Raw genomic sequence first — 15,808 nt, 5'->3', positions numbered from 1 at the left:
TTGCTTTGCCTGAGTGTGGCCATTTGGGGTAAGGCTGTAACTCCGTGCCATAAGGCAGCACAGGTCAGACTACAAGTCATCAAGTCTGATAGAAACAGAGTGGGGAATTCTGATTTTTATTTTTGGCCTTTTTGTCTCTATAGGATTTTCAGTTATTCTTCTGGTGTGTGACATTTTCATAAGTTTTTCTGAGCTTTGGTTTTTGAAAGCCAAAAGTTCAACTTCTTTCAGTTCAAAGCCCATGCATTTATTTCCAACTTAAAACTCGTCCTTTGCTAACAGGGGTTACTTTAGAGATTAATAAAGTCAATTGATTACTAATTAAATGAAATTAAAGGGAGGAGGTTAAAAATGACAATTGGGAAGTTGGGCATGGCAGCATGTGCCTTTAATCCTTTAAGGCAGGTGGATCTCTGACTTCCAGGCCAGCCTGGTCTACAGAGCTAGTTCCAGGACAGCCAAGGCTATACAGAGAAACCCTGTCTCACAAAACCAAGCAAGCAAGCAAGCAAGCAAGCAAGCAAAACCCTGCAAACAGTTGTTATCAACTTAGATCCACTGTTGCTTCCAACATTTATAGGGTATTTGTTTTAAGGTTGCTTTCAGCCTTCTGGCTACTTTCAGCAAACGACAATCACAACACATACACACACGTGTTATTCTAGTTCAGAGCATAGAAGATTATATAACCTAAGAGTAAAGTAAGCGTTTAACTCAGGTTGTAAAGGCTTCTGGACATCCAACACATAGTAAAGTTGGTATATTGTTCTCTTAAAGACAGGTTAGACTCCAACAGACGAAGCACACAGGAGGAGAGCAGGTTGAGTATGTAGTCTTAAATGCACTCAAGGAATATTATTAACTCATCTTCTAAGTCTAAAAAAGTTCAGTCCATTTGCAGGCTTTTATTACACTCTCCCCCCCACCCCCGGCCCGCCCCGCCCCGGAGAATGTTACTACCACAGCCTGGCACTTACTATGTGGCCAAAGACTACCTTTGGACTTCTGATCCTCCTGCCCCCAACATTTGAAATGCTGACATTACAGATATGTGACACTGCAGCCAATTTCCGTGGTACTGGGGAATGAAATCATGGCTTCATGTATGCTAGATAAGCACTTTGTCAACTGAGTCACATCCCCAGTATTTCTCCCACATATTTTAAAACTCAGGGCTTCTGAGAGCAGGAGCAGGAGCTCAGTCACCTGTCTAGAAGGGGATTTTTTCTGGCCCAGTACATGCTTTTGTGATGGTTGGCTTTAATTATGCATTTGACACAATTTAGAATCTCTTGGGAATGGAATCTTAGCGAGGGAATGCCTAGATTAGGCCGGCCAGTGGGCATCTCTATGGGGGGCTCTCGACTAGTGGGAAGACCCAGTGTTCCCTGGGTGAGGGGTCTGGTTTATCCATGAGTAAAGATAAACAGCTGGGCACTGTGTGCAGACAGTAACCCACTGCTGTTTCATATTCCGGCCATTCTGATCTCCCACAGTGATGCACTGTAACCTGGATTTGTGAGCCAGATAACCCTTTTGTATCTTAAGTTGCTTTTGTCAGGGTGTTTTATCACAGTGCCAGGAAGTGAAATTAAGAGGATGTATGTGTCTGCTCCACCTAGAGACTCTAATAAAAATTCCCTAATTTTCTTTGGGTGGGGCTTGGAGGTGATTTTCTTGCTTTGCTTTTTTATTTAAAAATATTTTTATTAGCATATCTTAACTGCATAATAATGTGTTTCATTATAGCATTTCACACATGTATCTAATACATTTTAAAATTTCATTTTATGTGTACGAGTGTTTTGCCTGTGTGTATGTCTGTGTACCAGTTGCATGCCTGGTGACCTCGAAGGCCAGACAAGGGCGTCAGATCCTCCTGAACTGGAGTTACAGATGATGTGAGCTGTCATGTGGGTGCTGGGAATCATACTGGAAAGTTCCGGAAGAGCACCCGCTGCTCTTAACTGTGGAACTATCTCTCTAGCCCCACTATATAATTCATTTTCATCATATTCACCCGTTTTCACCCTTTTGTTTCTCTCTCAGTCCTGCAGGCTTCGCTTTCATGTCCTTTCTTTGATGACTGAACAATTTTCATTAGGCTTGCTTACAGAAATACAGGCTACTCCACTGAAGAAATGCCCTCCAGTGCCAACCATTAACTTTCAATCAGTCTTCAAGGAGGGGTGAGGCCTCAGGAGACCATTACCCACTCCAAGACAGAATGCTGGTGGGGTTCACTGATAGTGAAACCCCCTTTTCAAGACAGTGTCTCACTGTGAGTTGCAGAGTAGTCTGGAGTTCTTTAACCCCCCATCATAGCTTCCATTGGCAAGGGTTTGCAGACATACACTACCAGGCTTGCCTTGGGGTGGGTATATTTTAAAAATTAGCATACAACTGATATGGAAATTTCCTTATAACATTTTTATATGTAGTTTCGTTGATCCCCTCTCTTTCCCTTACCTCCCTGCTCCTTCTCACATGTGTCTTGTTACTGTGCATATTACACAGACATATTATTGTGTCCTCTACACTTTTCTGGCCTCTAACCCATGCTCATACATTCATACATTCATATAAAAATTTTAAAGAGAGCATATTTAAATGAAAGAGAACATGCAGTAGGTCTTTCTGGATCCTGGGTTACCCCCACCTATTATTTTTTTCAGTTCAAATGTGGTAGTATTTTCTTTTAATTATATGTATGTTGTCATATGTATGTGCACATGTGCTGGTGCCCAGGGAGGCCAGAAGAGGGTTTCAGATCCCATAGGCAATGGTGAGCTGTCTGACGTGGGGCTGGGAATTCAGCTGGGTACCACAGCCATACCAGCTCTTAACTACGAAGTTATCTCTCTAGCTCTCTCAAAGATGCTTTGCTGGTCACTTTCTTACACGACCTCCCTACTCTGTGGTCTTTGCGATTTTCACCATGGTGTATTGCGGCCAGAGCCAGAAAGCGCAGAAGGTGATGGTGCAGTCCATCAACCTTATCTTCAGATACTTGCAAAATAGATCTTGAATTCAGGGGTGGCTGTATGAACAAGTGAACATGTGGATAGAGGGTTGTATTATTGGCTTTGGTGAATATATGAACCTTATATTAGATGATGCAGAAGAGATTCATTCTAAAACAAAGTCAAGAAAACAACTGGGTCTGATTATGCTAAAAGGAGATAATATTACTCTGCTCCAAAGTGTTTCCAACTAGCAATGGTCAAGCATGGGAGAAGTTGAGAAGGTAGTTCAGTGTGTCTTCTGCGGGGAGCGACATTTACTCAACTTTTTTTTATTTGTACATTATTATTAGGTGACAAATGCTGTGAGATTATTTTTGTTAAAAAAAAAAGATACTTTGCTAGTGTTTTCAGTGTGGTCGGCTTCAGTAACTAATGAGTAACAACAGTCTTCCAAGTATCAGTGGTACTGTCTTTATTTTATTTTATTTTATTTCTTATTTTAGTATCTATTGCATCCTATAGGCACAACACATACATTCCCTCTCAATAACCCCATTTCGGAGGTGAGGCCACTAGGGCTCAGAGAAGAAGACAGAAGTAGCGACGTCATAGTTCTTTAGGGAGTGTTCTGGTGGCCTTGTTGCCACTTGTCACTGAGGTGAAAGTTCAGAGGGCCAAAGTTTGTTCCAGGCCAGCCCAACTCGGCCAGTCCGGCAGCATCAGGGTTAACCCGAGGCCCCGCCCCGAGGATTGTCCTTGTCACGGGCTGGTGCGCCTCCCGAGCAGCTGTGTGTCTGCGCCTGCGCGGTGCCGAGGGGACGGTCGGACTCAGAAATGGCGGCGTCCGTGTTCTACGGCCGGCAGTTGGCCGCGACCGTCCTGAGGAGCCACCGACCTCAGACTACACTGCGAGCCGCCGCCCAGGTTAAGTCTGCCCTGTTCGCTTTAGCCTCGGGGGTCGGCGGGCAAGGCGCGGGGTCGCGGCCCGGCTGCGCGGCTCTGCGCGGCGCTGGCACGGCCGGGATGCGTTGCGGTCTCGGAGGCTGCGGGCCAGGGCTGCGAGCTGGCGCTCGGGCAGCTCGGCTCTGCTCCGTCCCCGGTCCTCTGGAGGCCCGGCCGGGCGTCCTGGCTGTCGGCCTCGCTCCGGAAGACTGCCGGAGCGCTCCCGGAGGAGACTGAGGCCGGCCCTGCGGGGACCAACGCTTCCGGGCCCCTTTTGGGGAAGGGGGATGCCCTTCAAGTGTACTTTGAGGTTCCGCGAACTGTCGTGGGTGGGAAGGACTTCGGAACACCAGCAGAGTCGGCCTACCTGCCTTCCCCAAATAGTTGTGCTTTGATCAGGCAGTCCTGGTAGTGAGTACTGGTAACGAGTTTTAAGTTTCCCAGCTGATTAGAGGGGCGAGTAAGGAAAGAGCCTTTAGAGGACTTCATTTCTGGGCAGATTCTAGTACCTACTTTTTGCAGCTATGTTTCTCGGTATTTAGAGTGTGTCAGATGTTGTCCTAAGGTCATTAGGCTTGTCAACAGCACTGGGGTTGTCGTTAAGACCAGCTACCTTTGATGACGATCTGATGTCTTAGAGAAGTACTTTGGCCTAGGAGATGTAGCAGACGGAGACAGAACTGAGGTTTAATTCCACAAGGGTCCATTTCTGAAGCTGTGTGCTTGTGTCTGTTCTGCAGCATTAAGGACATACAAACTGAGTCCTGGGGATGCAGTTTATCTGGTGGAGTGTCTGCCTAACTCGTAGGAGGTTCTGGGTTCCATCCCCAGCATCCCAGGACTAAAGGTGGACGGAAGAGAATCAGACATTCAAGGTCATCTTTTACATAGAGAGTTCAAGGCCAGCCAAGGCTCCAGAAGACCCTGTCACTGAAGAACAAAAACAAACCAATTAAACAACAACAAGCCCCATAAAAATTCCCTCCAAGCCCCAACAAACCCCTCAGTGTTAGTGCCTTAAAACTTCAAGAGCAAGATTAGCTTTCTAAGATAGAGTTTTGGGTATGTTTTGAAGTAACTAGACACACCATAGTTGGATAGATTCAGCTCCTCCCCTTCCTTAAATAATGCTGCCAAGTTTTTCGAGGATAAGGATTTAGTGAACAAATAGGTTTTTATTCTAATAGTTTTTAATCTATTTGGAAATTCCTTTAAAAATGCCTTTGCATATCCCTCTGGGATGCTTAATACATTGTCTTTATTTCAGTTCCTTTCCTTTCCCCTATCAGTAAGAATGTGTCTTTGGTGGGGGGGGGGGGGGTAGAGTGCTGGAGAGATGGCTCAGCGGTTAAGAGCACTGACTGCTCTTCCAGAGGTCCTGAGTTCAAGTCCCAGCAACCGGTGGCTCACAACCATCTGTAATGGGCTCCAATGTCCTCTTTTGGTGTGTCTGAAAAGAGCAATAGTGTACTTCAATATATTAAATCAATACATCTTTTTTTTTTTTTAAGAATGAGTCTTTGGGAGTTTGCTAGTAGTCTGAAACCTTTCTCTTATATATGAGGACACAATGTCTTAAGCGGAAACTTGTTCAAGGTCACACATTAAATTTAGTAATTCAGTTCACTGAAAGAAATTCCTCTGACCAGGGTGGTGGTGTCTCAGGCCTTTTAATCCTAGCACTTGGATCTCTGTGTTCAAAGTTAGCTGGCCTATAGAGTAAGTTCCAGAACATCCAGGATACACAGAGAAACCCTGTCTTGGAAATAAAAAGCAATTCTTCCTCTGGTCTTCCAGTTTTTCTATATTTATTTGGAGACTAACCCAGGTTATGAACAGGTATTCATGGGTTTATCCAGGAATTTTGGCCACTTTTTGGTTAGGAATGTTCTTTTTTTTTAAGTTCTCCTCCTTTTGAGACAGGGTTTCACTGTGTAGCCATGGCTGTCTTGGCATTTTGTAGACCAGGTTGGCCTCGAATTTAGATGCCTTCCTCTGCCTCCCAAATGCTGGGATCGAAGGTGTGCGCCACCATGCCCAGCTTCCTTTGTCATTTCTTAATGAGGACAGCATGTCTAACCGTGGCTTCCACTTGATTTAAAACAGTCATCATGTTGTCACTCACAGCCACTGCAGTAGAACATCAAATCAGCCTCTTCCTACCTGATTGTAACTTCTGATGCTGCCCAGTCCTTGGGATTATGCAGATATTTGAATTTCTAACAGAACTTTAAAAACCAATGAAATTGGAAGTGACAACAGCTAATGCTGCAAGGAAACAATGTATCTAGATACTTCAGACAGTAAAATTCTTTAAAGAGCTGGGATGGATCTTTGAGTTCAAGACCATCCTGGTCTATAGAATGAGTTCCAGGATAACCAGGACTACACAGAGAAACCCTGTCTTAATTAAAAAAAGCAAAACAAAACCAAAACAAACTCAAACTAATGAAAATGTTCCAACAGTAGTAGTCTAATGTTTTTACCTGATTTAACATTTTGCAATATATGCTTTATTTATTTATTTATTTATTTATTTATTTATTTTTTAAGAGATCAGACTATCTTGACCTCCTGAGTGCTGGAATTAAAGGCGCGTGCCACCACCACCTGACTCTTATGCTTTAACTTAATTATATGCATGTATCTAACAGCCAGAGACCACCTTAACAAAACCCCCAATACTAGGCATGAGGAGCCCTCTAAGCCCTCTTTTGAGTTGTTGGCCAAGAAACTCCCAAACATACAGCCTACTGTACTGCTCTTGCCCTTAGTCACCCCCCCCCCCACCCCCCAGCCTCCCCCACCCCCCCAGCCTCCCCCACCCCCCAACCCCCCCAGGTAGAAGATAAGTGAGTGTGCTCCTGAAGACTGCAGAAAATGGCCGGGAGACCTCCGAGCTGACACTGAGCCAAATGTCCCCTCCCTGGAGACTTAGCTTCCTTGGTACCAGAAGGCACCATTCAAATCTTCCCAAAGGAGGGAGGCCAACAGCAGTCCTGCTGCAGCAGTGACCCCATGCCCTGATAACCTGAAGGGTGCAGTAGTGGCACACATGCCATGATGGTAACTAGCAACCCCAGTTAGAGTTAGACCTCAACAGGAGGGAGACCGTGCCTGATCCTGGAAACCTAGCTAACCACTTAGTGCTGGTGAAGTCATGATTATTGGACGAGAATCTACAACAACTAATTTATTAGACCAGCACAGTCCCTAACAGCATTCCATATTATAAGTATAGTCCTCAGGCCTTGTTATGGGAACTTCACTTTGCAACAGATGGAGACTACACAGAAAACCACAACCAATCAAAATGCAGAGTTGTGGGGCCTAGTTCCAGTGGACACACCTACAGAACATTCCCATACCTAAGGCTCAGGGAACATTGATGAAGAGGGGGCTGAAAGATTGGAAGAGCCGGAGGGTCAGGACGAGGGAGTTTGCTGTGAGATTGTGTCTTTTAGTAATATCGGAAACTGTCCATGATGTCTCACCAGCATGACTGCCCAGTGTGAGCTGAACAAGGATGACAGCAGTGGACATGCCAAAGCGAACGGGAAAAGGCCACAAGGCTTCCTTCGGCCCCACTCAACTTTAGGTAGCCAAGAACAGCTGGAAATGGGAGAGGCGGCCCTCGCAGGGAGGGGCACATCACTTAAATCATCCCTGAGAACATACATCCAGGGAGCCTTAGCTAAACTGAACAGGCTGTGTTCAGTATATGTATGAGTTCATCTATAAATGCAATAACTAGTGAGTAAGGCTATGAATTTGAAGGAGAGTGAAGAGGGGTATATGGGAGAGTTTGGAGGGAGGAAAGGGAAGGATATTGTAATTAAATTATAATCTCAAAATTATATGCATATGTTTATATTTCTGTGAAATAATACCATTTCTCTTTGCTGAGCTACCTGAGTGTAAATTGAAGATACATGGCACTTCACCCTGTGAACTTACATATGTATCATTAAGAATAAAACATTTTGTAACCCATAGTACGTATAGTACTAGCAATTTGGGGACTGAAATAGCAGGATCACTTGATCCTAGAGTTGTAGACCAACCTAGACCATCACAAACCAAACCAAACCAAACCAAGACACTCTCCTCCCCAACTCGCTCCAGTTCCCAAGGGGTGGGATCTTTTCCCAAATAACCGTATTATAGCCATATGGAGGAACTTTATTGTTGATTGAAAGTGAATATCTAATGTGTAGTTCAGATTGTGATGTCCCTACAGTATCTTCAGATTTTGTTTTAGGAATGGGGATCTGTTTATATGGTATTTGATTCTGATACATGCAGCTAAGGAGGTACCATCTACAGGCATAGACTGCTGATTGACTCTTATTTTTAAAGATTTGTTTTTAATTGTGTCTCTATGTATGTGACTATGCATGGGTATGTGCACATGTGTGTGGGTGCCCATAGAATCTGGAAGAGAGTATCAGATTTCCCAGAGCTGGAGTTACATGCAGTTGTGAGCTTTTCAGTGTGTGAGCTGGGAACAGAACCTGGGTCCTCTGGAAGAACAATATGTGCTCTTAACTGCTGAGCCATCTCTCTAGCCCCAGCATTAACATTTGTAACATTAGTGGCACACTGTTTCCTTATAGAAACATTAAAAAAATTAGTGTGACAACCTTTACTAGGTTTACCTAGGTACTCCCTTCACCTGTATTAATTATTATTTTGAGGTACAGTTTAGGTAGAATAAAATAGATGATTTAATTTCATGGCTAGATTGATTTTTATGTTTGTGCAACTCATAAGTCACCACTCAGCTAAGGCAGGTAGAGTTGTCAGCTCACAGAGAGCCCTCTGCCCCTCTCTTTATCATTACTCCCTGAAAAGTAACTGCTGAATCTGACTTCTGCCACCACAGGCCAGTTCTGACCAGTTTGAACTACGCAAAAAGAGAACACAGGGGCCAGCAGGACGGCTCAGTGGGTGGAGGTGTGTGGCCCCCAAGCCTGAACTTCATTTGGATCCTGGGACTCACATTGTAGAAAGAGAACTGACTCATGCAACTTGACTCTGACCTCTTCATATGTGCCATGACGTGTGCACCCACATACATAAATGAATATAATAAAAAATATCAGCCGGGCGGTGGTGGCGCACGCCTGTAATCCCAGCACTCTGGGAGGCAGAGGCAGGCGGATTTCTGAGTTCGAGGCCAGCCTGGTCTACAGAGTGAGTTCCAGGACAGCCAGGGCTACACAGAGAAACTCTGTCTCGAAAAAAACCAAATCCAAAAAACCAAAAAAAAAAAAAAAAAAAAAAAAAGAAAAATAAATAAAAAAATATATATCATAGAAGTTACTATTTTTATTCTTTTTTTTAAGAGTTTATTTTATACATGAGTGCTCTATCTGCATGTACACCTGCATGCCAAAAGAGGACATCAGATCCCAGTATAGACAGCTGTGACACACCATATGATTGCTGGGACTTGGACTCAGGACTTCTGGAAGAGTAGACAGTGCTCTTAACCACTGAGCCATCTCTCCAGCCCTGGAAGTTATTGTTTTTCTTTGGCATCTTTGCTTCAGTATTACATTTGTGATTTTAATTCACTCATTTGTGAACAACTTTCCCCACCTCTGAAGTATCCTATTATACAATTTAGCCTGTGGTAAACAATTGAGGCATTTGCCCTTCTGTCTTAGTGAGTAAGCCTGCTGTGACTGTTATTCTGTTTGCATTTGGGTGGGTATTAATTAGACTCATTTTCTGTTGCTAATATCTAGGAATAGGTCAGCAGATAGCCGCCCAGAGCAGTGGGAAGTTGCTGGCCTTTAACATTGCAGTGACGCTGAATCAAGGGATTGAGTTAATTAAATGAATGTTAGCCAGGCTTTTATTATTTTTTTCTTGTTCTTGCTCATGTTCTTGTTCCTCCTCCACCTCTTCTTTCTCCTCCTATGCCCCCCATGGTGTGTATGTGTGTGTGTGTGTGTGTGTGTCTGTCTGTCTGTCTGTGCGCGTGCACACACACACGTGGGGTTCAGAGGACGACTTTGTGGAGTTTTCTCCTTTCACCTTTTGTTGTTTTGAGGTTTGAACGAAAAAAGTTGCTAGGCTTTCATAGCAAACCACTTTTACCCACTGAACCATGTTCTCAACTCAGATTAAGTTCTCAAGCCTGGCCAGCTTTTAACTAGTTGAATTAGCAACAAAAAATTAAATTAATTAGCTCGTTAGGTTAGAGGTTCTTAAACTAGCATCCTTAAGATTCATCTAAGTGGTTTGTTACTAGTTCAGATTTCTTTGAGTCCACTTCAGAGATTTTGGTTTTATAGACAATGGAGTCCAGGAATCTGTATATTAAGAGACATTTTGATGCTGTGGATCAAGAATTCATTTCAAGAAACAGACTTTCTATAGGGCTTTTTAGATTTAACTCTTATGATACTCTATCTTTTGATGTGAATTATGTTTTGGTGTATTGAATTTCCTGTGGAAGTAATGGAAGTGTATAGCTAAAGGTTAAGAGTCTGATTTCAGTGTGGCCATGGAAGGGTTTTGTGGCTTATTGTTCTGTATTTTGCCTTGAAGTTGAAAGGATTGAGGGTCTTTAAAAAGGAAGGCAGGTATTTCAGCCTTTTATTAGGTTCCGCTTAGACTCTGATAGATGCCAGAGATGTGACTGATGTGAGTGCTTCCTGGGATGTGGCCTTGGTACAGGAAGCTGAAAAGTTAGCTGTATACTTCTCTTTCTGCAGTAAGGTATGTTAAAGATTTCTTTTTGACATTTTGTTGAATAAGGAAAACAATGTGTGTATGTTGTGTTTGAAATGTCTTTATGTGTTGGAGTGTATGTGAGTATTACCCACCGTGCATGTGTGGAGGCCGGCCACAGAGCCACTTTGATTTTGCAGGGGTTCTGAGGATTAAGCTGCAGACTCGGACTGTCAACACCTTTCCCTTGGAGCCACCTGTTTGGCTTTTTTGGTCATAATTTAGATTTCTCTGTGTACGAGCACTCTGTCGTTCTTATTGCCATCTGGCTTGTTTGTGTGCTGGCTGTCCTTGTGTGCAGACACACAGAACTCAGCCTTAGAGGAGAATTTCATTCTTCTATGTCCAGCTCCTGTGTGCTTTAAATGTTTAACAGAATGAATGAATATTCAACATAGGTTGAAGAGGGAGAAGTTTATAGTTGCCATGTTCTCTTGGAAGGACTGTGGATGGGTACCAGATATTCAGCTGTCACATGTCTAAGGCCAGATAGATCCCAGAGGAGGATAGAGAAAAAAATTGGGAAACAGTTTCAGGTTGGTGGAGATGAGATTGGCCTTAGAGCCTCTGAAGTTTTCATTTATGTAAATATTTCCTGTAGGCTAATGGAGATATGATGGTAAAACCCAGGAGTAAGATAAGGACTAGGGATGGATGAGGAGAGAGTTAAAAGTTCCAAGGGTAACATTTGATGTTTAACTGTAGACCAGTTTTTAGTTTTATATTATAATCGAGCTACTCTATTGTGTCTGGATGATTTAATACAGCATTTTGTTATGGTAATGGAGAACTGAGCACTCCATAACCAAGTATGAATAGGTCCTCCCTCCCTCCCTCCTTCCCTCCCTCCCATCCTCCCTTTCTCCTTCCCTCCCTCCCTTCCTCCCTCCATCCATCCCTCCCTCCCTCCCCCTCTCTGACCCCCTCTCATAACAACAAAAAGAGAAAAACTTGCTACTGTCATACTTAAATGTGTCTCCAATTTTTTTTTTAGGTTCTGGGAAGTTCTGGGTTGTTTAACAAGCATGGACTCCAACTTCAGCAGCAGCAGCAGCAGCAGCAGAGGAACCTTTCACTGCATGAGTACTTGAGTATGGAGTTATTGCAGGAAGCGGGTGTCTCTGTCCCCAAAGGCTTCGTGGCCAAGTCGGCGGATGAAGCTTATGCAATTGCTAAAAAATTAGGTATTTAAAAACACCTTGGTCACCTTGACACAGAAACTTCTGTAAGATGTGAACTTTATTTTTGGTTTGATGACTTTTGACGTTTATATATTGGGAGGTAGGTTTTTACATTGCCAAGGATGACTTTGAACTCAGACTTTCCTGTCTTTACCCCCTAGAATGCTTGAATGGGTGTGGGCCACCAAGTTTGACTTGGCTTGTTTTTGAGTAGGTAGAATTTTATAATTGAGACTTTACAGTTATTATAAGATGATATTGAACTGTACTGTTAGTGACTTAGGAATCAGTTATTTTGGTGGTAGGATGCTGAAGTCCTCTTTTTAGCTAGAACAGACAGGGGAAAGTTATTCTCTTTATTTTGTAGCTTAAAGGATGGTGGCTGTGATGAATTTGTTTTCTTTGTTTATTTGTTTTTTTGTTTTAGAAAAATTGTGAATGGAAATCTTACTGTCTATGTGTGGCGTGGAAAGGGTGGGTCTTACTTCCTTGCTCCCAATGGATGCAAGAGAAAGAAGAAGGTGAACTCGAGACTAAGCTCCTGCGGTGTCTTTATTTGTTCACTGATAACATCCCAAAGGCTTAGAAAGATGTCTGACAACTAGGTAATCAATATGTATTAATGTTTGTTAAATGAGTTCAGGAGTTGCAAACATTTGCTGGTACATTATCTGTTTTTTAATTTAAATTTTTTTTTTAATTTTATGTTCGTTAGTATTTTGACTGCATGTGTGAGGGAGTTAGAAGCCCGGGAACTGGAGTCATAGATAATTGTGAGCTGCCGTGTGGGTGCTGGAGTTAAATGTAGCTCCTTTAGAAGAGCGGCCGGTGCTCTTAGCTGCTAAGCCATCTTTCCAACCCCAGTACATTTTTTTTATTTAAAGAATCCTTAATAACTTTTCATTAATTTGAGTTTGTAGGAGTATCCTAAACAGTTTTTGATTTTAGGAAAGAAACGTAAATTTACATTTTAAAAGATTTAGTATGAAAAGAATGAAATAAGGTAGTTGCTGTCCACTCTGTTTTCTGTATAGTAGTATTTGAAGTCCTGCCTGCTTTTATGTAGGTAAGTAGGCAGTTATCTAGGATGCAGTTTTGATTACTATGACTTTAAATATGCTTTGGTGAACTTTGTGTTTATTAACATTGCACACAACATGTAAGAAATGTTTAAAAGTTCATTTATCTTAGCTGTAAATAAGATTTTTTCTTAAGAATGAAAATATTCCTGGGTAAAGTATTTTGTATGAGATGGCCATTGTCTTCTTGACTTGAGAGATGACTTTATTTATAGTTTTTCTTGTTATTGTAATAAAATTTCAGATTATTCAACAAAAGTTTTGTAGAATACTAATTTCAGTGAAATGCCTGTTAATTGCATGCAGTGGGATTTGAGTTTATCCATGGTCCATGGTGCCAGGTCATGTCTTCACGCTGGGAGCCCTCCCTGCCTATGGACCCGGTCTCATGCATGGGGATTGTTTGTTCTTGTTAGAAATACTGAAAGGGCACATCGTCAGTCTGTATGGAGGACGGCACTGTAAACCCTGAGAGGAAAGGCTCAGCCTCTTCTCCCTGTTGTATCTGAACCTTCTGTCTGCTGTCTGCCGTGGAAGGAATTTGTTACATGAATTAATGGAATTGATTGAACTATTTTAATCATTTGTCCTCATACTTTATTTTCTAATTCTTCTCCCCTTCTGTACATCTTTGTATGCAAATGAGTACTTCTAAAATACTAGAAAATTGGGAGTTTTGGCAGATAACCATGGAGAGCTAGAAAGAATAAGAGTTTTGTTTTAGTTTGTACACTACCTGTCTTCTGGTTCCAGAAGCTACTTGTTGATTAAGGAAATTGTTGTTTTTTTAAGTTAACATTCAACTACCTTTAATAATGCTATTACTAGTTTCATTGTGGCTTATTGAGGGAATGGTCTTTCAAATAAGGCAGGCACTCATGAGCTAGTATTTTCAGTTCTGAGTCTTTCAAGAATAATGGAAAACAGTCTAGCTTATGAGAATTCTGATTTTTATGAGAATTGAAGTTTTTTTTTAACAGGGTCCTTTTTCAACATTCAGCAAGATGTGTGTCTTGGGGACTCTTGCAGCAGCCTCCATGCTATCCCTAAGGTTCGGTGTCTGGAGTGTCATCCAGAGGGAAAGCCAGGCCATAAGTGATACACACAAGAAAAGAATGCATTATGCTAGAAGTTGATGAATCGCTGGTGGAAAAGTAGGTCAGAGAAGGGAAATGGGTCAGAGGTGCGCAGATTGCATTCTTAGTTAGGCCTGTGAGTGTAATAAGCCTAAGGGGCCACATGAGTCTTAGAAACATGACTGGACAGCTGGAGGGTTAGGGTGAACCCAGATGAGCTCTCAGAGGAGAGGTGTGTAGCTGGAGTGCAGTGAGCCCAGAGCTAAAAGGACACTGTCTAGGCTGTAGGGCTATGTTGTGAATACTGTGGCTTTTACTTGACTAGAATGGGTGTTTGAAGGAGTTTTAGGTGGTTTTAGTATCCTCTCATTGACTACTTCTTTAATATTCCATCACCCCCTGAGAAGAATGGGGGCTAGGGCAAGTGCCCAGCTGGAGGCAAGGCGTGGCCAGCTCTGTAGCTGTGGGAGTGGGAGTGTTCTCTTTGTTCTTAATACCAGCCTGACTAACTTTAGGATTGGGTTCTGATTCAGGTAGTAACTGAGGGGGCTTAAAAAGAGGAGGAGGGGGGTTAAGGGAGTGTGGCTCAGCGGCCTGGGGAAGGTGTCCAGGCAGGCCCCTGTCCAGGCACCTCTGTCCCCTGAGGGACCACACACACACAGGCATGGCATAGGATAGAGTTTGTTCAGAGTAGGGGATGGGAGTTAGTGGGGGGGGGGAGGGAGGGAGGGAGGGAGGAAGAGAAGAGAAGAGAAGAGAAGAGAAGAGAAGAGAAGAGAAGAGAAGAGAAGAGAAGAGAAGAGAAGAGAAGAGAAGAGAAGAGAAGAAGTGGAGGCCGGCCATGACCATGTGGGGGGGGGGGGGAAGAGCCCAAGGGGCAGAGAGGTGAGAGTATGTGGGAGAGTGGAGAGCAAAAAGAGAGAGGAGGGGCAAGTAGCCCCTCTTATAGTGGGCCAGATCTCTGGGGTGGGGCATACCTGGCTATTGCCAGGTAGGTGTGGGGTGGAGCTTAGACAAAACACCAACAGTAACCATTTCCAATGTGGGCTAATTTACAGCACTTTATACGTGTTCTGTTGTAGTAATCCTATATGCTATAGTTCTCTGCTCTTGTTTGTTTGCTTTGTTGTTGTTTGTTTGTTTGTTTTGAGACTAAGTTTCTCTGTGTGCTGGAACTCACTTTGTAGACCAGGCTGGCCTTGGACAAAGAGATCCGCCTGCCTCTGCCTCAAAAGTGCTGGGAGTAAAGACGTGTCCCATAACACCAGTTTAGTTCACTTATTTGATCACCAAAAGCATTGATTATCTCAGTGATTGGTTATTTATTCTTCTGTGTGCCTCGGAAATGACTTTTTCTCATAGTTCAGTGCCCATCTTCAGTGTGTTCAAATATGTATTTATAGGGTAGTGGTCACATCCCAGACACGACTTTGTGCTTGAGGTACAGCAGATAGCATGAGGCCTGGTATTCTTTTGCCATAATATGGTAAATGATGCTCCAGGGCCAGGGAGCATCAGAAATTATGCATGTCCTTGTGACAAGAGAATACCTTTTAACAGTGAGTAAAACTATCCAGTTTGCTAGGTTGGGCAGAATGCTCCTGTATGGGGGCATATGAAGTCAAAGGTCAGTATGGGATGTCTTCCTTTATTGCTGTCCACTTAAAAAAATTAGTGTTTTTTGTGTGAGTGTATCTATATGTGTGTGTGTATGTGTGTTATATGATGTATTTGAGGTACAGGCACGATTGTTGTATGCATTGGTGTGTGTGTGGGGGTGGGTGTGTGGGTGTGTGGGTGTGTGGGTGTGTGGGTGTGCG

The 15,808-nt window shown here is 43.1% G+C and overlaps 1 protein-coding gene and 1 pseudogene across 2 annotated transcripts in view; both read left to right on the top strand.

Moving 5' to 3' along the window:
- The first annotated feature begins 2,938 nt into the window (after window positions 1-2,938).
- Window positions 2,939-3,217, top strand: LOC127691042 (small nuclear ribonucleoprotein E-like; annotated as a pseudogene).
- A 539-nt stretch (window positions 3,218-3,756) lies between these two features.
- The window catches only part of Sucla2 (succinate-CoA ligase ADP-forming subunit beta), a 38,388-nt gene continuing 26,336 nt past the window's right edge, over window positions 3,757-15,808 (top strand). For both annotated transcript variants that reach the window (XM_052190957.1, XM_052190956.1), the window contains exons 1-2: window positions 3,757-3,890; window positions 11,647-11,836. In XM_052190957.1, the coding sequence (XP_052046917.1) occupies window positions 3,801-3,890; window positions 11,647-11,836 (280 nt within the window). In that variant the 5' untranslated portion in view covers window positions 3,757-3,800. The remainder of the gene's footprint in view (window positions 3,891-11,646; window positions 11,837-15,808) is intronic.

The sequence above is a fragment of the Apodemus sylvaticus genome, chromosome 8 (assembly GCF_947179515.1).
Source record: "Apodemus sylvaticus chromosome 8, mApoSyl1.1, whole genome shotgun sequence".
In the NCBI taxonomy this organism is placed as follows: Eukaryota; Metazoa; Chordata; class Mammalia; order Rodentia; family Muridae; genus Apodemus; species Apodemus sylvaticus.
The sequence above is the reverse complement of the archived record's forward strand: the minus strand, read 5'-3'. Positions and strand labels throughout refer to the sequence as shown.